Source organism: Ranitomeya variabilis, chromosome 1, assembly GCF_051348905.1.
Source record: "Ranitomeya variabilis isolate aRanVar5 chromosome 1, aRanVar5.hap1, whole genome shotgun sequence".
In the NCBI taxonomy this organism is placed as follows: domain Eukaryota; kingdom Metazoa; phylum Chordata; class Amphibia; order Anura; family Dendrobatidae; genus Ranitomeya; species Ranitomeya variabilis.
In genome coordinates, this window is record NC_135232.1 from 193,688,627 (window position 1) to 193,716,179 (window position 27,553).

A 27,553-nucleotide genomic window follows, 5' to 3' on the forward strand; every position below is an offset into this window, starting at 1 on the left:
CACCTTTTAAAAGTAACTATGACACATGTCAATGTCAAATCCTTTAATAAGCCTTGTCATGTGACTTTGGATATTTAGCCAAACCTGAGTGCTCACTGATACGAAAAGATACCCATCTACAAACAGGTGTCTCAGGTTTTTTTTTCACTAAACAACAAAAGGTATTTGCATACCTTTTTTTCAGGGGCAATGCCTTAACTGTTAGCATTCATCCGGCAACTTAGTGGTTTCTACAATGAGAACCAGTAACCCCTAGACCTATGTTACTGGAACTCTCACGTCTATATTCAAAAGTAGGCTAGTTCCCAATAGAAATAAGGCCTCATTCAGACATTCTATTTTTTTTACATACAAGAAAACATGGACCATTTTTTATCTGTGTGCCGGCTGTAAATGACATACATTTTTTGTTAATGTGTCCTTTTTTGCCATTAGTGTGGCATTTATTTTTCTGATTTTCTGATTATGGAATGCTGTATATAAGCCCTGAAAGGGGGTGGCCGTAATTCGTATCTGCCAAACCTGGTGACAGGTTCACCTTAAGCATAATCTGACTATAAGTAAAGGAGTTGTTTGGGACTGGAAATACTATCAGTTTTAGTTCATAGACATTATTGAATTAGATCTATAGCACCAGCAATGAAGGTTGTTTATTAGTGATGAGTGAGTATGCTCGTTACTCGAGTTTCTCCGAGCATGCTCAGGTAGTCTCCGAGTATTTCAGCGTGCTTGGAGATTTTGTTTATGTCGATGCAGCTGCATGATTTGCGGCTCCTAGACAGCTTGAATACATATGGGAATTGCATAACAAACAGGCAATCCCCACATATATTCAAGCTGACTAGCAGCCGCAAATCATGCAGCTGCATCGACATAAACAAAATCTCCGAGCACGCTGAAATACTCGGAGACCATCTGAGCATGCTTGGAGAAACTCGAGTAATGAGCATACTCGCTGATCACTATTGTTTATAGAATCAATCTACCCCCAAAAAAGAAAAATGAGAAGGGGTCTTTGATGTCAACTTGGAGAATTTTGCATGTGTGTTATGTGTAATGATTCCAATGAATCATAACCAATGCATGAAATCGCTATAATCCAGTTACAGTAGTTGTATATTTGTATAAAATATAGTATGAAGATAAAATAAAATCTGTGAACAGCTTCTGGATATGTACTATGCAGACAATACATGTCTTTCTTCCAAGGCAAAAATCATTTAGAAAGATCTGAGACTTTTCGCAATCCTGAATAACATGCAGGCACAGCTCATAACGGTCTAACATGGTGTTTGCCAAGCATTACAGTTCTGTAGACGCTGACAATAAGTAGACTGTCTGCCTTCTGACATGTGCAGAAACAATTATCTCAGAAAAAGCTAAAGTGTCTATTTCTATTTGCAAGAGGTTTTAATTGCTGGGGCTTTGTATTTGATGTTAGTCCCAATGTGTAATGTTATATCTTGTTTTATGTAATTTGTCAATGGACAGTTCGCAGACAGTGATGTGAAGAAAGAAATGTTTATTGTCCTCTGCACAGAATGTGAAGAATAAAACAGATACAGCCATTGCTTGCCAGCTGCTGTTCATAGTCCAAAAGGCTCTACTGCCTACTGCAACCAAAGGTTGGGAATACAGTACACAATCACCCCAGAATGGAGCGCGTAAAGGCATGTATAATAACAGGGTTATACACTAAAATGCGAACACCGCACACTGTCAGCATTCAGAAGTCTTTCAACCCTTTTAGTCAGTATGTTGTTCAGTTTTTGATTAGTATTTGTAATCCAAACCCAGGATCGACTTCAGAACACAGAATAGGTATGAATATTACTATAGTCTTTCTTTTTGGTTTCACTACAGATTTTTAGTTACAAATACTGATGCAAATTACTAATAAATACTAACAAATTAATAAGGCCTCATAGTTTAAATCCCATTAAAAAGGGCAATAGTAACACCCAATTGTCAATTTATGATTGCATTTTCCAAAGAAATAACAGAGTAGCACTTGTTGATAACTTGCTGATAACTAGGTGCTTGATTTCTAGGACCTCCAGTGATCCTGATACAAGGACTCTGCAGAACAGTGTTTTGAATGGAGAGGAGGTGCGCATCCTTGGTGTCCACTCCATTCATTGTCTATGAGTCTTATAGAGAAAGCTGATAAGTGCGCTCGGCTATTCCTATTTTACACAGAAAATGAATGCAGCAGAGGTAGAGTATGCACACCTTCACTCCAAGATCGGGCTCTGCATAGCGCTGTATTCGAGATTGTTGGGAGTCCCAGTGGTCAGATTCACGGAAATAAATGAAGTGTGACTAGTCTACAGAAGATAAATTACTCTTTTGGGAATAACTTTAATTAGTGATTTAAAAATGTACTGAAAACATATCAGATAACAGATGTTCTTTACAAAATCTTTTTTTTTTTAATCTGAAAACATATTTTACATAATTGTTTTATTCCATTGCAAATTCACTGAAAAAACACATTTTTTGGGTAATGTAGCAAACTGGTTCTTACTGAACTGATGAACAGTCATGGTCAAAATTTTGAGACAGATGCAAATTTTGGTTTTCACAAAGTTTGCTGCTTTAGTTTTTATGGTGGTAATTTGCATTACATTGTTAGGAAAAGTGATCAGAGGAATCGCAAAAAAATTGCAAAGTCAATCCTTCCCATAAAATCACAAAAAACACATTTCTACAGAATTTTAGCCCTACCACAAAACGTTATTCTTACATAATTTCAGTGATCTTTTTGTTAGCTCAGGAGAAAGTGTAAATGAGGACAAGGTAGCTGATATCACTCCATCATTTTGATTATCGATTAATTGGAGTAGATGGATTGCTTTAAAAGGGGGAATGTGCTTGAAATCATTGTCTTCTTTTATTAATCATGGTTACCTCTAAAGAAACATGGTAACATCATTACTTTGCATTAAAAGGGCTTTACAAGCAAGAACATTGCTGCATGTGTGATTGTGCCAAAAGTTACCATTTATCGGATCATTAAGAACTTCAGAGAAGTTTAATGTTGTGAAGGGCACCCAAGAGAGTTCAGCAATCAAGGATCACCTCCAAAAAATGTTTTAGCTATGGGATCAATCCAACATTCATGCAGACTTTGCTTAGGAATGGCAGCAGGCAGGTGTCAGTGCATCTGCACGTACAGAGAGGCAAAAGCTTTTGACGAGTGGCAATGTGCTAATACGGGCAGCAAATAAGCAACGTCTCTCCAATCCACGTCTTCATAAATCACAGGAATTATACTGCTGAAGGCTAGGGTAAAGTTTTTTCTCTGATGAAGCTTCCTTCAGATTCTTTGGGACATCTTCTAGAATATTTGTGTGGAAAAGATAAGGTGAGCGCTTCCATGAGCCCTGTGTCCTGACATTGTTAATGTATCTGAAAACTATTTATGTATAGGGTTGTTTTTCATACAGTACGAGGGAGTGGGCTCACTTACAATTTTGCAATTTCTAAACAAAACAGATGAACAAATTCACTATATAAAAAAACACATCTGTTTAGGGTGACCTATCACGTTCCGTAATCAAAGTCCTTTTATATATATCCCATTCACTATTTCTCTGAATATAATTCTCCATGAAACTCCACCGCACCCAAAAGCACTACAAATATTGGCTTGTGAGTTGTGACTAGCTCATGCAGCCTTTATCTAATCCCAATTCCCTAAAGATGGGTAGACCATCATTGTAAATAAGCACCTGTACTTTGTGTACTTGGTCAGCCCCACCTCATTATAGATTGTAAACTCTTATGAGCAGGGTCATCATTATCTTTGCTTTAATTATTGTATTATCTTTAAATTTGTTACTTATGACTGTTGTATATGAATTGCTGAATTGTAAATCGCTGCAGAATATTTTGGTGCTCTACAAATAAAGGTTATTATTATTACAAAAAGATCTAAAAACATTGAAGCAGCAAACTGTGAAAATCTAAATTTGTGGCAGTCTCAAAACATTTGGTCATGACTGTAGTCTGTGATTGTGGCTATAACTAACCAGAATAAAGGTAACATTGAGAATTAGTAATATAATGCAAATGCCTAAATAAAGTTGTGGGAATATGATTGATCAAAATTCAATTGTTCTTTGTGGTCATGTTAACTTCATTACCATATTTGGAGACTATACTGCATGACAGGACAAATACAGGGTGGGCCATTTATATGGATACACCTAAATAAAAGGGGAAAACTTTTCAAGATGGGTGTTGACCATGGTGGCCATTTTGAAGTCAGCCATTTTGGATCCAACTTTATTTTTTCCATTGGGAAGAGGGTCATGTGACACATCAATCTTATTGGGAATTTCACAAGAAAAACAATGGTTTGCTTGGTTTTAACTTAACTTTATTCTTTCATGAGTTATTTACAAGTTTATGACCACTTTTAAAATGTGTTCAAAGTGCTACCCAACTCATTGTGTTGGATTGTCAATGCAACCCCCTTCTCTCACTCTTGACATACTGATAGCATCACCATAGAAGAAATACTAGTCTAAGGGGGTCAGATTCCATGTAGGAATGCTCGGACCTGACACCTATAATGTAGTGGTGCACAATCTTGCTGGAAAAACTCAGGGAACGTACCATCTTCAGTGCATAAAGAGGGCAACACATAATCATGTTGCAAATTTCAGATATCCAGTGGCATTGAGGTTTCCATTGATGAAGAATGGCCCCAATATCTTTGTACCCCATATACCATACCATCAATTATGGGTGTCACGTCTGAGCATTCCTACATGAACAGTTTCCTGGAACATGGATTGGTCATCGTGGGCCAGTTGAATGGCCACCAAGGTCTCCCGATCTGACCCCCTTAGACTTTTATCTTTGGGGTCATCTGAAGGTAATTGTCTATGCTGTGAAGATACGAGATGTGTAGCATCTGAAACAAGGGATACTGGATGCCTGTGCTATCATTTCTTCTGCAGTGTTGCTATCAGTGTGTCAAGAGTGAGAGATGAGGGTTGCATTGACAATCCAACACAATGGCCAGCACTTTGAACACATTTTATAAGTGGTCATAAACTTGTAAATAACTCATGAAAGAATAAAGTTATGTTAAAACCAAGCACACCATTGTTTTTCTTATGAAATTCTCAATAAGTTTGATGTGTCACATGACCCTCTTCTCATTGGAAAAAGTAAAGTTGGATCCAAAATGGCTGACTTCAAAATGGCCGCCATGGTCACCACCCATCTTGAAAAGTTTCCCCCTCCCATATACTAATGTGCCACAAACAGGAAGTTGATATTACCAACCATTCCCATTTTTTTATTTATTTATCCATATAACTGGCCCACCCTGTATATAGCAGACAATATAAAGACGCTCCAAAATACACAGAAAGCAGATCCAGAAAGCACTCCCTAAAACAAGATTGTATTATACAGACTTACCTATGCAGGTATCACCTTGGACTGCATATCCCGCAGGGCAAATACACCTGAATGAGCCTTCCAAGTTATGACAGGTTCCAGGAGCACATGATCCAGGATAAGCAATGCACTCATTGATGTCTATAAAACAGTGAACACATCATTGCTTACAATGTAATGTAGAATCTATTACTTGTGAATAGTATCAAAAAAGCAAGGAAATATATCATCTTCCACACTATTGTAATTATGCAAAAATGACCAAATGATAAACTGTTTATTATTATTAGTTAATACATAATGTCTTAGAGAAAAATTAAAATCTATGCTGACATTCGCAGGGAGTACAGAATGTGTCCCCCTCACACTGAGCATATGGGGAAGAGAGAAAACTAATTATAACTAAGGAACAGAAAACTAATTAAATCAGAGAAAGGAAGAGAGAGATCGTAGACATAATCTCAATTGAAGTAGTGACCTCCTTCTGTGACCGAGTAATTAAGACAGAAAGATCTACTTTGGGAACCAGATACCAAAATGGGGAGTCATTTACACAGAGTCATAAGCTTCCTTTCTTCAAAAAAGCTACTTAGACGTTTTGTATCCAGTTTCCAGATATGAATATTGGGGTTTTGCATTGATATGATATTTATCGGAGATGTATTTTTGGCATCGTAGCAAAGAGATGGATGTAATGCATTAACTCACATCACCGTAATGCCAGCTGAACCCCTCCAACTTAACAGACAGATAGATGACACTAAACATGTCATATCTCATCTCTATTTAAAGGTAACATCGAGATAGGAAACATGAGGACAATATCTACCACCTGGAACCTCCAGGAGAGAAGATATCTCGTAAGTTGGGGATGTCATAAAATTTTGAAGGACCACGCACATCCCAGAAACAGCCCCCACATGGGCTCATCAAGGGGATATATGTGGGCATAACTTTAATCTGGCAAAAAGCAAAAGTTGGGTCTGGTCCTTTGTCAGTCCTTAGAAAGAACAACGTTTTGTGAGTTCTGTCCATTTTCTTTAGGGGTACCTCCCTCCACGAAGCTCTGAACTATTTCCACGACATCAGGTTTAGTAATTTTCTTTCGTGAAACCTTTTTATTTTATGCAATTGCATATGATGTATTATTTTGTTCTCATTTTGCATCATGTTTGTATATGTTTTAAAATCTCTGTCTAACTATGGATTAAATATACAATATTGAATACCTCTGTTCCTCTTGCTATGTAAACTGCACCACTGAAGCCATACGCTATCTGTAATGGGTGTCCAATCGACCTGTATAAAAGATTGGTGGTGGCAGCTAGTAGTGGTTCATGTGGAGCTGGCAGTGACTGTACTGGGGTATGTACACATATTCCATGCATTAGAATGGGAGATGTATATACCATACAGCCTTGGTTTAATAGATACTGTTGGAGAAATAGTGCAGAATAGGGTCTTATCCGAGATTCAGATGGTTAGACACAATAGGATTGTACTCACCAGATAAAGCCAGTTTATTTCTTATGATAATATTCGCTGCAGCAAATCCACAGGTCCAATGATGACCAACAGAAGTAAAAAAAGTGGGTAGACGTGGATTTACTCTGCGCTGCTGAATAAGTGAAAGTCCAGACGTATGTCATATAGGTTGTGGCTTTATTCAACGCGTTTCAGAGTTAACAGACTCCTTCATCAGAAAAGTACCACAGATATAACTTGATCAGGAAAATACCACAGATATACTGTACCTAGGTATATCTGTGGTATTTTCCTGATGAAGGAGTCTGTGAACTCTGAAACACATTGAATAAAGCCACAACCTATATGACATACGTCTGGACTTTCACTTATTCAGCAGCGCCGGGTAAATCCACGTCTACCCACTTTTTGGAAGAAGTTTTTTTTGACAGTCTTATTGGTCAATCATCACTCAATTTCATAATTGCCTGATGATTGTAGGCAGCGGAGTTGCATATTCCTTACAAACTGATGACAGCAGTGGGTTCTGTGGGATCTTTCCGGTATCATCTGTGACAAAGCGGTAACAGTGGTGGGATCTGCGTGATCCCCGGCTGTTATCCATAACACATAAGATTAGGTTTGGTGATTTATATTTATAAACTAGGGCTAGCAAATTTGTGAGGATGGGAAATGATATCTCATACATCTATAAAATCTTTCATTTAATTAGCATTATTTAAAAGAGTTACATGTGCAATAGTTTTGGGGGCGGAATCCTGTTTCCCTTCAATGCACAGCAGTGGACATAGAATGTTGTGGTTTGCATAAACACATCTTAGTGTTTTTTCAGAGTTCATTATCATTTGCATTGAGATTTTCTTCAGTAAATGTTTTAATCACAAAGTTGATTTCTTTGCACAAGTTTTGCTTATAACCAATGATACATAATTGCATGTATTATGCATTGTATGCTGTGAGTTATAGTAGCGGTTTGGAGTTTGCATAATTTTTTATCACATACATGGCTCCTTGTGTTTTTTTTTAGCGTATCCTCTATTTTATATGGAAACGTATGGCGTATATTAAGTTTGCACTCCTTGATTTATTATTTTGCCATTGCTATGTACTATACGGCACTGTACGTCTGCTTGTGAATCTTGGGCACCAATGTAAGCTTTAACAGATTTTCTTTTAATACCTGTTTCCAGAATTTTTACAGTTACGTGAACATGTTTGGACATAGCTTTCAACAGAACATCAAGACAACTGAAAATATTAAAGGACAATAACTAACAGAAGGGGCAGTTTATAGGTGTTCTGTCTAAAGACAGAAACTGTTGGAAAGAAACACAAACTGAATCTATTTCTTTTTTACCAGAAATGTTAATTTTCTTATATTGGTAATTTTCCCATATTTTCTATTAAACTTTACACTGACAAAATTGCATAAAGGAGGATTCAGAGATTACAACAATGGTGTAGTAATCCGTAGGGCTACTATGGAATCTGAAAAAGAAACACTGGAAAAAAGTACTGTGGTTCATTATATAGTCTGACAGCTAGCATCTATTTTTTTCAGAAATGGAAGTCAAGATGGCGATGGGAGATTTGGCTGCCACAACAGTGACATTAATATGGATTTCTTAGGCCAAAGCTTTTTCAAACCAATTCTACAGTTACCTGGAATGTAACCAACTGCATAAAATTGGATATAGGAAATCAAGTTTAACTTTCTTCTATTTTGGGGTCTGATTTTTGGATCCAACTTTACTTGAAAGGAATCCTGTCATCTGATTCTTGTTGCCCAAATCTTGTACAGCTTACATCAGAGCTTGGCTGCACGATTATATAAAGGTATATTCTTCTCTGAAACACCATGGTGTTTCAGAAAAAAAAAGTACTTTAATGATCTGACCGGGAACCATAGTCGGAGATGGGAAGTCAAGGCCACCACCTCACTGTTGTAGGTGATTGACAGGTCTCTCTCTATCGGAGAGACCATTCAATCACCTGCAGCAACACTGGGAGAAGCTGGCCAGGGTTGCACACTGACACTGAACTCAGAAACATAGGTTCAGTGGAAGGGTGGATAAGTGCTGTAAATGCTTTATGTCAGCTAATATACAGACAGAATATCACGTGTGCAATATTATTACTATTCATTATTATTATTATCATTATTATTTTATTCTTTTAGGTATGCAAGTTTATTACCAAGGAAATTCAAATCAAGTTAAAATGCTGTAAAATGCTTTTAACATTTTCTGAGCTGTCTTAATAACTGAATAAATAAATCAGTATTTTAATGATCTGACAAAAGATTGATTGTTGTCAGTGAGGAAAACAAAATAATAATCTCATAGTTAGGATACACTTTAATGGCTAACAAAAATAAAATAATTGATGTTACAAAGCAAGCTTTTGGGACTTCTTAGGCCTCTTCCTCAGGCATGGTATAACAAAGTATCTGAAGGAACACAAATAGGGTGTATACACAAGAAGAGCAGAGTGGATATTATGTATATATTTGTGTTTCTTTGTTATACCATACACTATTAATTCAAGCGATCAGTATAAAGGATCGAGTTGAGAAGAGATCCATGTTAAAATTCTATTTTATTGGTCCACATATAATTAAAAGAAGTGCCATTTGTCCAAGAAGTGCCATTTGTAATATTAACGGACATTAATGTTTAATTTACTTTGTTATACCATGGCTGAGAGAGAGACCAACGTAGTCTCGATAGCTTACTTTGTAACATCCCTTATTTTATTTTTGTTCCATTAAAATGTATAACTACAAGATTACTATTTTGTTTCTCCCGAAGAGAAGAATCAGTCTTTTTTCAACTGGCTAACAAGGTAACCAAACTCTTTTTTTCTTTTAATGAAAGGACAATCACTTACCGGGTAAACTGGAAGTACTACATATATACATATCTACAGTATTTCATTTGAACAATTATTTGTACACTTTTTTAGACTTACCAATGCAGTTCTTTCCATCAACTGTGAGTTCATAACCTTCATTACACAAACAGATGAAGGAACCGATATTATTAAGGCACCCTCCATTTCTGCAAACCTGACCAGGGAAGGAGCTACATTCATCAATATCTGTGAGGAAAATGGAAGATTATAGACAAATGAAGATGAGTACTGGTTAGGTTACAAACAATGGCCTGCAATCTGCTGAAAAGTCTGAGGCAATAGCATTATAAATTCTTTATTGCAAGTTCTTATTGGATCACTTGAACTTCCCTGACGGCTGATTTAGGGGAAGAAAGATCAAGGATGTTAGTTTTAAACTGGAAGGAGCTTACTGATATCTCTCTATTGGAAGCATGCTTGACCGAGCCGACAATATTTTTTTCTCCAAAGATCTCAGCAATGTTTGGAGTGTACAGTTAAAATAAGACACATTCTTTCATTTACAGTTTCTTCTAGAAGCATGTAAATTGCTATGGCTAACATTATCCCCCTATAAAATCCATCAGGGCGCCATTATTTCTACTCAGACTCATCAATGTAAAAAAGAACTTACCCATACAGTCATTATTATGAGTAAGCTCAAATCCAGGGTAGCAGAGACAGTTATATGATCCCACGGTGTTTTTACAAGTTCCATTTCCGCATGGTTGACGCTCACATTCATCAATATCTGCCAAAGAGATACATGTGAAACAGGAGGAAGCATTCTTCCTGCTTTTGTTAAAGTTAGTTTGTTGTCAGCTGGATTTTTTTCATAAATACTGGTTGGATAACATGAAAGCAGTTGTAGTCCAATAATAACTCAGTCTCTGCAAAATGTCTACAGCTACTAGACTGCCGCTGGGTGCTCTTAAAATGTCAATAGCCACAAATTCACTTACTTATAAGGCATGGATGACAGTATAATGTTTTCTCCTCTATGGGGCCAGCAATATAATATAAGAAGAATATAGAAAATTACCCATGCACATTGTCCGATCCTGAGAAGCTTTGAAGCCATTTTTGCATATGCAGCGATAACTGCCAAGCGTGTCCTCACATGTGCCATGACTGCAAACATTGGGAATTTCCAGACATTCATTGCGATCTGTAAAATGGATTTACATGAAAAACACATGCTAAAAAAACAATGGGAAACTAGTACAACCCTCAGGGTTACGTAAGCTAATGGAAACAAAAATTCCCTTTACAAATAAATCGAATGCTGAATTTATCTTGAATCCCTCCCACAAAGACATGAGCCATGTGAGGAGCTAAAACCTGGCATTTATTCTATTATATATATACTGTATATATATTTATGCCAATGCACATGTATATAGTGTCTTCTAAAAGTATTCACCCCCCACCTTGGAACTTTTTGAGTTTTGCTGCCTCACAACCTGGATTTTTTTAGGGTTTGCAATAGTTTATGTAAAGAACATGCATACAACTGTGAACATTTGGTTTTCTTTTTTTTGGTGAAGCAAACAAAAAATACCCCATCTAAACAAAGTACTCCGTAGAGCCTCATTTTATGGAAATGACAGCTTCAAGTCACTTTGGATAAGTCTCTGAGCTTTCCACATCTTACCACTGGGATTTTTGCCCATTCATGAAGGCAAAAACTGCTTCAGCTCACTCATGTTAGATGGTTTCCTCTGGTGAATAGGAATCATCAAGTCTGACCACAAATTCTCAATTGGATTATGGTCTGAGCTTTGACTAGGCCACTCCAAAACACTTACATGTTTCCTCTTAAACTACTTGAGAGTTGCTTTGACAGTATGCTTTGGGCCATTGTCATCTTGAAAGGTAAACCTTCATCGCAGTCTCAAATCCCTGACAGACTGAATCAGGTTTTGTTCAAGAAATCCCTCTATTTTGCACCATCCATCTTCCCCTCGACTCGGCCCATTTTCCCAGTCCCTACTGCCGAAAAAATCCCTGCCGCATTTTGCTGCCACTCCCATGTTTCACTGTGGGGATGGTGTTTTGGGGGTGATGAGCTGTGTTGGTTTGGCGCCAGACATAGCATTTACCATGGTGACTAAAAAGTTCAATTAAAGTGTCCTGAATGCTGAAATATATATATATTACAAAAAAATGGAACAGCCCAATACCAATAGGCAGGTGCTCAGGCTGCTGAAATATATAGCTAGATACTCATCTGTCATGCAATACCATAAGGGAGGTGCCTGATTGGTTCCAAATTTGTTCTGCAGCCTGACAATGACCCTCAACATACAGCGAATTTCATACAGCAAAGAACTGTATGTAGCTTAAAAAAGAACTGGGAGTCCTGTAAGTGATACGGCCCCCACAGTGCTCTCTTCTCAACATCACCGAGTCTGTCTGGGATTACATGAAGAGAGAGAAGGATTTTCACCAGTGAACATCCACAGAAGATATGTGGTTAGTTCTCCAATATGTCTGGAATAACTTCCCTGCTGAGTTCCTTCAAAAACGTTGTGCAAATGTACATAGAAAAATTGATTCTGTTTTGAAACAAAGAGTGGTCATACCAAATATTGGTTTAATTTAGATTTCTCTCTTGTTCATTCAATTTGCATTTTGTTAGTTGATTAAAAAAAACTACTAAGACTTTAGTTTTAATAAAACACTCTTTCTTTGCAGTATTCTTCTACATTTGGCTATGCATGAAACTCATTAATTGGCTTCAGCGGTGATGTGAGGTGTCAACATTATGTCAACACAGCAGCCAAAACACAGAGTCCAGAGCAAAGGTAGAGAGACAGTACTAAATCAAGGGAAGATGATCTGTTTGTTATATTATGTGTATAAAAGCATTTGGAGCCCATGCATTTAAATTATTTAGGGAATAATAAGGATCCTGATATATTTTATTCTAACAAAAATCTAATTAAGACCCATTCATCATGGCAGATGCTTACAAACAATGAACAGACAATTTAAGTAGCCACATCTACCAAATACACAATGTAGAAAACCTTGAGTGGTCAGAATTACGTAAATCGTAGGTAGTCCATTTCCGCTTTATAACTAGATTACAGCTATAGAAGGAATTTATATTAGAGACAAAATTTAGTGACTTGGAGATGCTTTGGACAACTCTTCCACTGTTGTCTTACTAATTCCTTAGCTTGCAAAACTGTTTTCCGAAAAGGAAATATTTTGCACTTAATAGAGCACCCCAACTTTTGCAGCACAATATAAGATTTCCATGATAGACTTTTACATTTTTTTAAATTAGAAAGATGCTGAAGTCAGAGACGCTTATATTGTGTTGTTCTAGTATATCAAATAAATACATCATCAGATCATTTTTGGTTGGATTTCTACCCTGCCATTAGCATTTTTTTAGGCAAAGATAGTTACTGTTGTCCTGGGCTGGAGAGCGTGATACATAGAAACATTTTTATCAGAACTACAGCTCTGGCAAAAATTAAGAGACCACCACATCAAAACCCTGTCATGGGCTGCCCAATCTCCAGACTTGAACCCCATTGAAAACCTCTGGAATGCAATCAAGAGAATGATGGATAGTCACAAACAATCAAAGAAGAACTGCTTACATTTTTGCACCAGAAGCAGTATGAAAGACTGGTGGAAAGCATGCCAAGACTCATGAAAGCTGTGATTAAAAATCATGGTTATTCCACAAAATATTGATTTCTGAACTCTTTCTGAGTTCAAACATTAGTATTGTTGTTTCTAAATGATTATAAACTTGTTTTCTTTGCATTATTTGAGGTCTGAAAACACAGTTTTTTTTTAATTTTGACCATTTCTCCTTTTCAGAAAAAAAATACAAAATGTATTACATGGAAATTTGGAGACATTTTGTCAGTAGTTTATAGAATAAATGAACAATTTACATTATACTCAAAAATATACCTATAAAGAGAAAAATCAGACAAACTGAACATTTTGGAGTGGTCTCTTAATTTTTGCCAGAGCTGTATTTAAACTGTATTCACTTAGGGTTTCATTTAGATTTCAGTTTGCCTTTCTGGTAGTTTTGATGTAAAAGGAGAACGCAGTTAGCAGGACTGGTATTACCTATCAATGCTATCTATCAGAATTTGACTGGTATATGCTTGAAATATATCTAGCAGGGCAGTATTGGATTCCATATAACCGGAAACCATTGTACTGATGGGGATATGGTTTCAAGGGGTTTCTCGAAGGATGTGATCAAATGGTTCTTGTTACATAATTTAAACTGCAGCCTATTCTAGTCACATGTAAGAATGGGCTGTAGTCTGAAGAATCCAAGATGTGTACCCCAACTAACAGAATAGTGGTAGAGTAAACACCTCATTTAATCTACTTTCACACTTGCGTCGGTACGCGGCCATCGCAAACCGTCGGCCAGACGTACCAACGCACGTTGTGAAAATTATGCACGACGTGGGCAGCGGATGCAGTTTTTCAACGCATCCATCCACTGCCCATTCTAAAGTCCGGGGAGGAAGGGGCGGAGTTCTGGCCATTCATGTGCGGTCGGAAATGGCGAGTCTGACGTACGAAAAAACATTCACTTGAACGTTTTTCATGGCGACGGTCCGCCAAAACATGGCGGATCCAGTGCACGACGGACCATCCATGTTGTGAATTCCGTTCTCGGGCTCCCTCCTGTGGTCGTGGATAGGGTTGAGCGACCTTTACTTTTATAGGATCGGGTCGGGTTTCACGAAACCCGACTTTTTAAAAAGTCGGGTCGAGTGAAATCGGCCGATCCTATAAAAAAGTCGGGGTCGGGGTCGGCCGAAACTCGAAACCCAATGCAGTGCATTGGGTTTCCAATGGTTCCCAGGGTCTGAAGGAGCGGAAACTCTCCTTCAGGCCCTGGGATCCATATTTAAGTGTAAAATAAAGAATTAAAATAAAAAATATCGCTATACTTACACTCTGACGGGCCCTGGTACTAACCGGGAACCTTCCTTCCTTAGAATCAGCCTTCCAAGACCTGCGGTGACGTCGCGGTGACGTCGCGGCTTGTGATTGGTCGCGCGGCCCCCATGTGACCGCTCGCGCGACCAATCACAAGCCGCGACGTCTCCGTGACATCACCGAAGGCCCTGGAAGGGCTGATTCTTAGGAAGGAAGGCTGCCGGAACGAAGCCGAGGGTGAGTATATTCCTATTAGGTATATACTCACCCTCGGACACGCCCTGCTTCTTTCCGACAGCCTTCCTTCCTAAGAATCAGCCCTTCCAGGGCCTTTGGTGACGTCACGGTGACGTCGCGGCTTGTGATTGGTCGCGCGAGCGGTCACATGGGGGCCGCGCGACCAATCACAAGCCGCGACGTCACCGTGACATCACCGCAAGGTCCTGGAAGGCTGATTCTAAGGAAGGAAGGTTCCCGGTTAGTACCAGGGCCCATCAGAGGGTAAGTATAGCGATATTTTTTATTTTAATTCTTTATTTTACACTTAAATCTGAATTTAAACATATCGGGAATCGGTATCGGAATTCCGATTCCAGATTCAGAAGATCGTCGACTTCATGGCCGACCCCACACAGGGGTCGGGTCGGGTTTCATGAAACCCGACTTTGCCGAAAGTCGGCGACTTCTGAAAATTGCCGACCCGTTTCGCTCAACCCTAGTTGTGGATGGTACTTTGGTGAGTTCTGTCCTTGGGCACCCTCTGGTGGCTTTGAGTGGAACTGCTGATCTTTGAGGTTGGCTTTCTCAGCTGCCCTCGTTTATTGCTGCTGCTGGCTTCCCTATTTAACTCTGCCCAGGTCGTTAGTTCATGCCAGCTGTCAATGTCTCAGTACTGGTTCAGATCTCTCTTGGATTTCTCAGATGACCTGTCTACTCCAGCAGAAGCTAAGTCCTTGCTAGTCATTTGCTGTTCATCGGTTTTTGAATATATTTTTCAGTACATGCTATGAAACATAGCATGTACTGAAAAATATATTCAAAAACCGATGAACAGCAAATGAAACAAGCTGAAACAGTCCAGCCTGCTATTATGATATTTCCTTGCTAGTTGGAAGCTCTGGGGGTGCAGAGCTGCACCTCCACACCGTGAGTCGGTGTGGAGGTCTTTTTGCACACTCTGCGTGGTTTTTGTAGTTTTTATACTGACCGCATAGTTCCCTTTCCTATCCTCTGTCTATCTAGTGAAGATTCGGCCTGCTTTGCTAAAATCTGTTTCATTCCTGTGTTTGTCACTTCCCTCTTAACTCACAGTTAATATTTGTGGGGGGCTACCTTTACATTGGGAAATTTCTCTGAGGCAAGGTAGGCTGCTTTTCCTATCTTTAGGGGTAGTTAGCTCTTAGGCTGTGAAGAGGCGTCTAGAGAGAGTTAGGTACGCTCCACGGCTATTTCTAGTGTGTGTGATAGGATTAGGGATTGCGGTCAGTAGAGTTACCACCTCCTCAGAGCTTGTCCCAGGTTTTCTGTTCTAACCATCAGGTCACTTCGGGTGCTCCTAACCACCAGGTCCATAACACATCCAGTCCATACGTCACGATCCGTCGGCATTACAAGTCAATGGGCAAAAAACGCATCCTGCGAGCACATTTGCAGGATTTGTTTTTTGCCCAAATGACGGATTGTGAGGTACATCGCACGATGCTAGTGTGAAAGAGGCCTTAGCTACCGTTATAGGCCTGATAGATCATAAGAATAAATGATTTTTTTTCTTCAGCCTCAGATCTCTCTGCACACTCAATAGAAAAGGAAAATAATTATTTCTTTGAAAGTCACAGCCCTAACCCTGCTCTGTTAGCTCACCGAGATATGTGTGTTTCAATACTGCTCTTCTGTCAGTTGAGACACATTTTGAACTGTGTTTCTTCAGGCTACAACCTACACTGGCTCGTGACTAGGATGGGCTGCAGTCTGAATTATCTGATGGGGCTAATTTATCACAGTCTTGGATAACCCTTTTAAAATGGGCATATTTGAGACCTGTATGAATAATTTTTTCTCTAATACGACATTAGACAAAGTTGCATTGTAAAATAATTGGAATGTGTTCACTTTTCCCTTTCTACTTCATGTACTCTTAGTTAAAATATTCAACAAAGGATAGGAAGGAATAAAATGGCTCTGAAAACATAATATATAATGTGTCCTTGTGAAATCTGTATTTGTACATAAACTGTATACAAAGTAACCAATAAAAGAGCCTTACCAATGCAGGCACCGTTGGGCAGAAGCTTAAACCCAGCTGAACATTCACAGCGGTAACTCCCAGGACTGTTTAAGCAATCAGCATTTCTCTGGCAGAAATAATCACCACTGGAACATTCATCAATGTCTAAAATTTCAAATAATACCACATTTAGTACTGACACAAAGACAGAGATAAATGGCTCATGCACCATTGGTAGCCTTGTTATGGCTATACATGAAAATGAAGCCTAGAAGCAAATTACACATTTTGCTTTTTCACCATTTTGCTTTTTTGCAGTGTCATATATCTGTAAAAACAGAATTATCTACTCACATATTAACATTTGTCCTTCCTACAGACATGGTCAAAATTGTTGGTACCCCTTGTTTAATTATAGAAGACCCCACAATGGTCACAGAAATAACTTGAATCTGACTAAAGTAATAATAAATAAAAGATCTATGAAAATGAACAAATGAAAGTCAGACATTGCTTTTCAACCATGCTTCCACAGATTTTTTTTTAAAATAAAACTCATAAAATAGGCCTGTACAGAAATGATGGTACCCCTGAAAATAATGTGACAAAAGGGACATGTTAAATCACGGTGTGTCCATTAACTAGCATCACAGGTGTCTACAATCTTGGAATCAGTGCACATATTATTCAGAAATTTAAGATCCATGGGACTGTAGCCAATCTCCCTGGATGTGGCCGCAAGAGGAAAATTGATGACAAATCAAAGAGATGGATAATACGAATGGTAACAAAAGAGCCCAGAAAAACTTCTAAACAGATTAAAGGTGAACTTCAAGCTCAAGGAACATCAGTGTCAGATCGCATCATCCCTCGTTGTATGAGCCAAAGTGGACTTCATGGAAGGCGACAAATGAGGGTTCCATTGTTGATAAAAAAACATAAAAAAGACTGACTGGAATCTGCCAAACTGCATGTTGACAAGCCACAAAGCTTCTGGGAGAATGTCCTATGGACAGATGAAAGAAAAAATGGAACTTTTCGGCAAGGCATATCAGCTCCATGTTCACAGATGGAAAAATGAAGCATATCAAGAAAAGAACACTGACCCTACTGTGAAACATGGAGGAGCCTATGTTATATTCTGGGGCTGCTTTGCTGCATCTGGCACAGAGTGTCTAGAATCTGTGCAGGGCACAATGAAATCTCAAGACTATCAAGGGATTCTAGAGAGAAATGTACTGCTTAGTTTCAGAAAGCTTGGATAATGGATAATGGCCCAAAAACACACAGCTAAAAACACCCAAGAATGGCTAAGAGGAAAACATTGGACTATTCTGAAGTGGCCTTCTATGAGCCCTGACCTAAATCCTATAGAACATCTTTGGAAAGAGCTGAAACATGCCGTCTGGAAAATGCAACCTTCAAACACAAGACAACTGAAGCAGTTTGCTCTTGAGGAGTGGGACAAAATACCTGTCGAGAGGTGCAGAAGTCTCACTGACAGTTACAGAAATCGTTTGATTGCAGTGATTGACTCAAAAGGTTGTGCAACAAAATATTAAGTTAAGGGTACCATCATTTCTGTCCAGGCCTATTTCATGAGTTTTATTTTTTTTTTAATTCTGTGGAAGCATGGTTGAAAAGCAGTGTCTAACTTTCATTTGTTCCTTTTCATAGATTTTTTATTTATTATTACTTTTATCAGATTCAAGTTATATCTGTGACCATTGTTGGGTTTTTTGTTACTAAACGAATGGTACCAACAATTTTGACCATGTGTGTATATAATGAAACTTCCACTACTGAACTCACCTTCGCAAACTAAAAGTAAATCATTGTAGCTAAATCCTGTTGGGCATTCACAGCGGAAGCTGCCTATCTGGTTGATGCATACTCCATTGGCACAAATTCCAGGGATCTCTTTACATTCATCGATGTCTAGAAAATAATTGGAGAAATAAATAAGAAAATGGAAACTGGATTATGATAATTTGTTTAAAACTAGTTTCCATATAATCCATTTTGATATCTTACCTACAGCTTTACCAGTATGTATATCAAAGGTGAATCCAGGGATTGTTCCACAAAGGTTTCTAAAATTAACTAGTTACATCAAAGGAAAGAGAAAAATTACATACATTATTATATTTTAGCAGTTTTTATACAATAATTTAACTAAAAGTTAACATTTTAGCAGTTTCCTTATTAGTAATTTTCTAAACTATGAATATAGCCATGATTGCGCCTTCATTTTTGTCTCTAAGCTTTCTTCAGAGATCTATGCACTTGGTACTGTTAGCAAAATGCTTATTTGGCTCACTAAATATTTTTATGCATCAACCACAAACGCATACTGTTGGCTTTGTCGGTGTGAAGAGAGAAAAAAAAGATTGGTCATGATGAAATCCAACATGATCAATTCCTCTCTCCCCAACAATAATTGTCTTAAGACAATTTTAAAATCAAGTATATGATCCACTTTAAAGAGTTTGATCAGGATTGAAATATTGATGACCTTTCAGTAGGATAGGTTGTAATATGAGATCGGTAGGGGTCCAACCCCCAGTGCCCATATTGATTAGATAAAAACTGCTCCTTCAACAGGTAGAGCATAGAAACACCCATGTATTGCTAATTGGCTGCTGCCAGAGTTGTTTTCAGTTGATCTTTGGGGTGCCGGGTATTGGACCCCACCAATATCATAGTCATGATCTGTCCCACAGATATGCCATCAATGTCAATCCTGGACAACACTTTTAAATGAAATGAAGTTGTCCAGGACTGACATATTATTATGTCACTTATAAAATGAAACATCAATTTAACAAGCATATTCTATATCCCCTTCACCTCGAAGCCTGTTTTTAACTTCCTGACCAGGCAATTTATTTCGATTCTGACCACTGTTATTTCATGAGGTCATAACTCTGAAATGCATCAGCAGATCCTGGTGATTCTGAGACTGTTTTCTCGTGACATATTGTACTTTATGATAGTGGTAAAATTTCTTTTATATGAGTTGCGTTTATTTGTGAAAAAAAATGGAAATTTGGGGAAAATTTTGAAAATGTCACAATTTTTAAACTTTTTGTTTATATGCCCTTAAATTAGAGAGTCATATCACACAAAACAGTTAATAAATAACATTTCCCCATGTCTGCTGCACATCAGCACAATTTTGGAAACAATTTTTTTTTGGTAGGAAGTTATAAGGGTTAAAAGTTTACCAGCGATTTCTCATTTTTACAACAAAATTTGCAAAACCATTTTTTTTAGGGACCACCTCACACTTGAAGATTCTTTGAGGGGTCTATATGACAGAAATCGCCCAAAAGTGACACTGTTCTAAAAACTGCACCCCTCAAGGTACTCAAAACCACATTCAAGAAGTTTATCAACCCTTCAGGTGCTTCACAGGAATTTTTGGAATGTTTAAAAAAAAATTAGCATTTAACTTTTTTTCACAAAAAATTTACTTCAAATCCAATTTGTTTTATTTTACCAAGGGTAACAGGAGAAATTGGACCCTAAAAGTTGATTGTCCTGAGTATGCCGATACCCCATTTGATGGTATGGTCTACGGGTGTCACGTTGCGTTTGCAGAGCTCCTTATGTACCTAAACAATGGAAACCCCCACAAGTGATCCCATTTTGGATACTAGACCACCCAGAGAAATTATCTAGTGTGTGGTGTGCACTTTGAACCTCCAATTGTTTCACTAAAGTTTATAATGTAGAGCCGTGAAAATAAAAAAAATCACTTTTTTTCCACAAAAAATGATCTTTTAGCCCGCAATTTTTTTTTCCCAAGGGTAACAGGAGCTATTGGACACCAAACGTTGTTGTGCAATTTGTCCTGAGTATGCTGATTCCCGATATGTGAGGGTAAACCACTGTTTGGGCGCATGGCAGAGCTCAGAAGGGAAGGAGCACCGTTTTACTTTTTCAACACAGAATTGGCTGGAATTGAGATCAGATGCCATGTCGTGTTTGAAGAGCCCCTGATGTGCCTAAACAGTGGAAACCCCCCACAAGTGACCCCGTTTCGGAAAATAGACCACCCAAGGAACGTATCTAGATGTATGGTGAGCACTTTGAACCCCCAATTGTTTAACTAAAGTTTATAATGTAGATATATATACCTACATTATATATAATTTTTTTTCAACAAAAAATCTTTTAACCCGCAATTTTTTATTTTGACAATTGTATCCAGAGAAATTGGTCCCCAAGAGTTGTTGTGCAATTTGTTCTGAGTATGCTGATACCCCACATGTGGGGTATAACCACCATTGGGGCTCATGGCAGAGCTCAGAAGGGAAGGAGCGCTGTTTTGGAATGCAAACTTTGATGGAATGGTCTGCGGGCGTCACGTTGCTCCTGATGTACCTAAACAGTGGAAACCCCCCACAAGTGACCCATTTTTGAAAATAGACCACGCAGGGAACTTATCTAGATGTGTTGTGAGAACTTTCACTAAAATTTAAAACACAGCCATGAAAATAAAAAAAACCTTTTTTTACCACAAAAATGATTTTTAACCCCCAAATTTTTATTTTCACAAGGTAACAGGAGAAATTGGACTGCAAAGTTGTTGTCCAATTAGTCCTGAATATGTTGATACCCCATATGTGGGGGTAAACTACTGTTTGGGTGCACGGCAGAGCTCGGAAGGGAATGAGCAATGTTTTACTTTTTCAACGCAGAATTGGCTGGAATTGAGATCGAAAGCCATGTCGCATTTGCAGAGCCCCTGATGTGCCTAAACAGTGGAAACCCCCCAATTCTAACTCCAACCCTAAACACAACACACCCCTAACCCTAATTCCAACCCTAACCATAAGCACACCTCTAACTAGAACACACCCCTATTCCTAATCCCAACCCTAACCACACCCCTAACACAAACACACCCCTAACCCCAACACATCCCTATCCCCAACACACCCCAACCCAATACACCCCTAAACCTAATCCCAACCCTAATCATAACCCTAACCACACCCCTAACCCTGACACACTTTTAACCCTAATCCCAACCCTAACTGCAACGATAATCCAAACACTAACCCCATCTTTAGCCCCAACCTTAACCTTAACTTTACCCCCAACCCTAACCCTAACCCTAACTTTAGCCCCAACCCTAATGGGAAAATGGAAATAAATACTTTTTTAAATTTTATTATTTTTCCCTAATTAAGGGGGTGATAAAGGGGTGTTTGATTTACTATTCAAAGCGGGTCTTTAAAGCGGATTTTTATGCTTGGCTGTTGTTACTGTTAGGAGTCGAGTTTCCTCTGCTGCACAGGGGGAGTCTCAATCCGTGTCTGCTGCGGTCTCCCATTCTGCATCGGCCGCAGTGGAGCCTGCTCAGCTGAGACGTCGGTCCCAGCGCCTCACTGAGACTGATACTGTGCAAAGGGTTACTGCTGCCTCTCCAGGCTCTGCTATTGTACCCTGCACTGATCTGCGGCGAGCAGGCTTTTCTGGGACTAAGTCCTGCTTTGCACACACTGAGCATGCCCAGGGTAAGATCTCTCAATGGAGATCAAGGGTCACATGCTCAGGTACTGCAGCCAAATCTATTGGTCCTTCTAGGAAGGTCCTGTAGGTGCGCAGGCTCTGTAGCAGCCTCTCATTGGTCCTTCTAGGAAGGTCCTGTACGTGCTGCAGCTATTTAAGGCTTGCATGGCCGTACGGCCATGCCCTAGTATCTTCCTAAGTTATGTGCTTTGCGCCAGTGTGGTCATGTGTTTGTATGTGTTCAGGGACCCAGTTGAAATAAGCCCCTAGAATGCTGGCACCTCCGGCGAGGAGTTTTGTGTGCATGCATGACCACTGACTGCTCTCATTTGGGTAGTTAGCCTGTGCCTCTGTGAAAGTCTAACAGGGCACAGAACTTTGGTTTCTCTGCCGCTCTGTGAAGCTAACAGAGCTGGTTCATACCGCCATATAGTGCCACCAATTACTTAGCAGCAGGTTCTTTCCTGCACGGTGGATCCCGGGTTGCGAATGCACCAATCCCATCTAATAAATATATTCGGTGCGTTCCGCCAACCCTAACAGTTACACACTAAAAGATGCTTTTTAGTGCAAAAAATAGTTTTTGCATCACCACATTTTGAAAGCTATAATTTATCCATATTTTGGCTCACAGAGTCATGCGAGGTCTTGTTTTTTGCAGGACAAGTTGACATTTTTATTGGTACCATTTTCGGGCACATGACATTTTTTGATCTCTTTTTATTCCAATTTTTGGCAGGCAGAATGAACAAAAACCAGCAATTCCTGCATTTCTTTTTTTTGGGGGGAGCGTTTATACCGTTCCGCGTGTGGTAAAATTAATAAGGCAGTTTTATTCTTCTGGTCAGTATGATTACAGTGATACCTCATTTATATGTTTTTTATGTTTTGGCACTTTTACACAATAAAAACTATTTTATGTAAAAAATAATTGTTTTTGCATCACTTTATTCTAAGAGCTATAACTTTTCATTTTTCTGCTGATGGAGCTGTATGGCAGCTTGTTTTTTGAGGGACAAGATGATGTTTTCAGCGGTACCATTTTTAGTTATATCCATCTTTTTTATCGCATTTTATTGCACTTTTTGTTCGGCAGTATGATGATAAAGCATTGTTTTTTGCCTCTTTTTTTTTTTTTACAGTGTTCACTGATAGTTTATAGAGCAGGTTGTTATGGATGTGGCGATACCAAATATGTGTACTTTTATTGTTTTTTTTATTTATATAAATAAATGGATTTATTGGAAAACTATTTTATTTATTTTTTTCATTATTTGGGGAATTTTTTTAAATATTTTTTATACATTCTCTCCTTTTTTTACTTTATAACATTGTCCCAGGTTGGGACTTCACTATATATACAGTCAGGTCACTGATCTGACACTTTGCATAGCACTGTGTCAGATCAGCGATCTAACAGGCAGTGTAGGAGGCTTGCCGGCCCATGCTCTCAGCAGGCGCTCGCAAGCCACCTCACTGCAGGACTCGGAAGGACCCCCACAGCCACTTTGAATCCCGGGTCTCCATGGAGACCACTGGAACAATGCGATCGCATAGCGTTGTTCCGGTGGGAGAGTGCAGGGAGCCCCCTCTGTTATGATCCGGTGACCTTGGAGCCGCATGAGAGACTTTCTCAGGAGTAGGTGATACCTGTACTGACTGCAAACCCTAAACTAACACCGCAACTAGAAGTAGCCGTGGGATGTACCTAACACGTCCTAGACACCTCGACACAGGCGGAGGACTAAATACCCCTATAGATGGAAATGGGAATTCTATCTTGCCTCAGAGCAGAACACCAAAGGATAGGCAGCCCCCCCACAAATATTGACTGTGAGTATAAGAGGAAAGACACACGCAGGCAGAAAAACAGGATTTAGCAAAAGAGGCACTTCTAGCTAAATAGAAAAGGATAGGACAGAATTCTAAGCGGTCAGTATTAAAATCCTAACAATATCCACAGCAGATAATACAAATATTCTACATCAAACTAAAGACATAGAAAGTATATCTGCATCTCCTGAGAATCCAGCATGACTGAAAAATCCAAACAAAGTCTAAGCTGGACAAAAACACAATGAACACAGAGCACAGAGACAAAAAACCAGACACTTATCTTAGCTGAATTGGCAGCAGGGCATGACGAACCAGAGAGAGATGCAATCCCTCCAAGAACAATGGACAACTGGCAAGGACTCATGGATCCTGCACACCTAAATACCTAATAGAGCTGCAATCAGCAGAAACACCTGCCCTGGATTACAACCCCAAGACAACTGCACTACCACCAACAACCACCGGAGGGAGCCCAAGAGCAGAATTTACAACACCCCTCCGTGCGCAATTGTTCTCTATGCTGCTGTCACTACTGACAGCAGCATCAGAGGGCTTAAATACCCACGATCAGTGCTAACACCGATGGTGGACATTGCTGCAGGGTATCAGCTGTCACATACAGCTGATACCTGCAGGCGATCGCCGTGGCGCTCAACGTGAGACCGCGCTATCATGCCATCAAATTAGCACTGCGGTTTGCGGGAATGCAGTTCCCGCAGATCAGTACTACCGTGTTTCCCCGAAAGTAAGACCCTGTCTTACATTAATTTTACCCCAAAAAGTCCCACCCTGTCTTACTTTCGGGGGAGGTCTTACATTAGCTGCCGAAATACGTTACCAACGTGTGGTGTCCTCCCCCAGATCTTGCGTAGTTTTCCGTTGGTGGCGTAGTGGTGTGCGCATGTCCAAGGTTCCAAATCCTCTGCCAGGGGATTGAAAATTGCAGCGATGTCCATTATTCCTTCGGTGGTCGGTGGGCGCGGCCATCTTGCTTTGGCCGCGCGTGCGCAGAAGCGGCGCTCTGCTGGCCGCGGCGCTCTGCTGGCCGCGGCTTCAGGAAAATGGCCGCCGCGATATCCATCTGCGCACGCGCGGCATCCCACGGCCATTTTCCTGAAGCCGCGGCCAGCAGAGCGCCGCTTCTGCGCACGCGCGGCCAAAGCAAGATGGCCGCGCCCACCGACCACCGAAGGAATAACGGACATCGCTGCAATTTTCAATCCCCTGGCAGAGGATTTGGGGGACAGCGGCGGCCCAAAGGTAAGGGCCTTATATTTCACAGCGGCCCCCCAACCCTGCCTTACATTCGGGGGAGGCCTTACATTGAAGGACCCCCCCGTAACCCCCACCCTGTCTTACTTTCGGGGGGGGTCCTACTTTCGGGGAAACACGGTAGTACGGCACAAGTCAGGAAGAGGATATTTAGTGTTAAAACCCCTGCAGAAGCTGTATTGCTAACCATTTTGATAGCCATACAATTTTCACAAAATTATGCAATAAAACATAAGTAAAACAAATCTCTATGGTACAGTAAACGTTTGAACCTCTTCTTGTATCAACAGGTGGAATTTTGTAATTTGTTAATTTCAGTGTTTCATCATGGCTATTCCCATGTTGTGTAATAGAGAGGTTCAGGCCATGTTATAGGATACTTGTGCTTATAGTAAGGGACACTTTAAAAAATGAAAAATATATTTGAAACTTTGTCTCCTTTATGAAATGAATCCTTTTTGCATCTTAAATCATCTTCGTAGACTAATAAACAGGTCTCTTGAAGTGGTATGACAGAATGAAGAAGTGTCTGCACCATGGGGATTTTTAAGACTTCAACACAAAAACGTTTCCAGGCTGCCATTGGTTTGAATTTCTAGGAATCTGATTTTTTTTGGCAGACTTGGCATGTAGTTTGCCTCTGAACATTCCAACTTTCAAAACACTCCCTTTTTCCGTGCTGATAATTAATTTGAAAAATCCATTACTGTATTTGCAGAATTCTGTCTTAATCTGAATTGCTTGAAGAATGCGCTTCCTATAAAGAAGTATTTTTCCAATTTGTTAGGATGCCTGCAACAGCATCCTGCAGCTCGGAGTTTACTGCCAGCCACACAGTCATTGCTGTGGAATGTTAATAGATTCAATGTTCAATGTACAGTATGTGTACATGCACGGAAACAATGACTATAAATGCATTCATTTGGACTAGAATTAGACTAAATAGAAATTAACTGAACTGATATTAGCAATACAAGAATCAGATGTTTTTGAAAGCTGAAAGCAAAGGAAATTATATTCTCATCTACTATATATTACATATTCCCAGCAAATTTTGCTTGTCATTAAACTTGATTATTCATAACATATATGTCTAAATACAATATTGAGGCATATGGTTATCATCAAAAAAGGTCTGCTGTTTGGAACCCCCTCTGTAAGTCAGAATAGACAGGCACTGTAGCAGGCTGGCATAATATCAAGAGCTATTATTTTAAAATGATGAAATATATAGTTAGAATTGGATTGTCCTGGCTATTTTAGCTAATTAAGGGTATTTTACTTACAGTGGCATGTAAAAGTTTGGGCACCCCTGGTCAAAATTACTGTTAAAGTGAACAGTTAAGCAAGTTGAAGATGAAATGATCTCTAAGAGGCCTAAAGTTAAAGATGACACATTTCCTTTGTATTTTAGTCCCAAAAAACATATTGTCATTTTTTACATTTTAAAAATTCCAAAAAGGAACATGGGCCTATGCAAAAGTTTGGGCACCCTTGGAGATTTGTGTGTTCAGATAACTTTGACCAAGGCTTAAAAACTTTATATAGGGTTATGGCATATTCACTATCATCATTAGGAAAGACATGTTGAGGCAAATTTCCCAGCTTTATAAACACCCATCCTCCTCTACCCTTATGTCAAAAAATATTAGCCATGGGTTTGCAGCGCCCCAGGGTCCTGGTCGTTGCAGTAATGTCATTTTCCTCTAGGGGAGAGTGATATTACGTTTGGAGGCAAAGAAGGACAACTGCATCCAGGTATCACAAACATGCAACACATTTCACACTCCAGGCCACCAGGGGGAGCTCTGTTCCTATTTATTAGGGCACTTTTCACACTTAGGTAAAACTGGTTGCCTGGGGAGGAAGTTAGTTAGTTGCTGGCTGAGCTCTGCTCAGGTAGTTGGTCCCTGACAGGGGTGGGATCCTGTCAGAGATTGAGACAGAAGGACACGCCCTGAGTGT

General features: G+C 39.4%; 1 protein-coding gene across 1 annotated transcript in view; it reads right to left on the bottom strand.

Annotated features, from left to right (window-relative positions):
- Window positions 1–27,553, bottom strand: part of FBN2 (fibrillin 2) — a 379,678-nt gene that overhangs the window by 43,678 nt on the left and 308,447 nt on the right. Inside the window, exons 42-48 of the mRNA XM_077291494.1 lie at window positions 18,992–19,060; window positions 18,770–18,895; window positions 16,997–17,122; window positions 10,838–10,963; window positions 10,430–10,546; window positions 9,874–10,002; window positions 5,440–5,559 (exon numbers count right to left, since the gene is read on the bottom strand). Coding sequence (XP_077147609.1) covers window positions 5,440–5,559; window positions 9,874–10,002; window positions 10,430–10,546; window positions 10,838–10,963; window positions 16,997–17,122; window positions 18,770–18,895; window positions 18,992–19,060 — 813 coding nt within the window. The remainder of the gene's footprint in view (window positions 1–5,439; window positions 5,560–9,873; window positions 10,003–10,429; window positions 10,547–10,837; window positions 10,964–16,996; window positions 17,123–18,769; window positions 18,896–18,991; window positions 19,061–27,553) is intronic.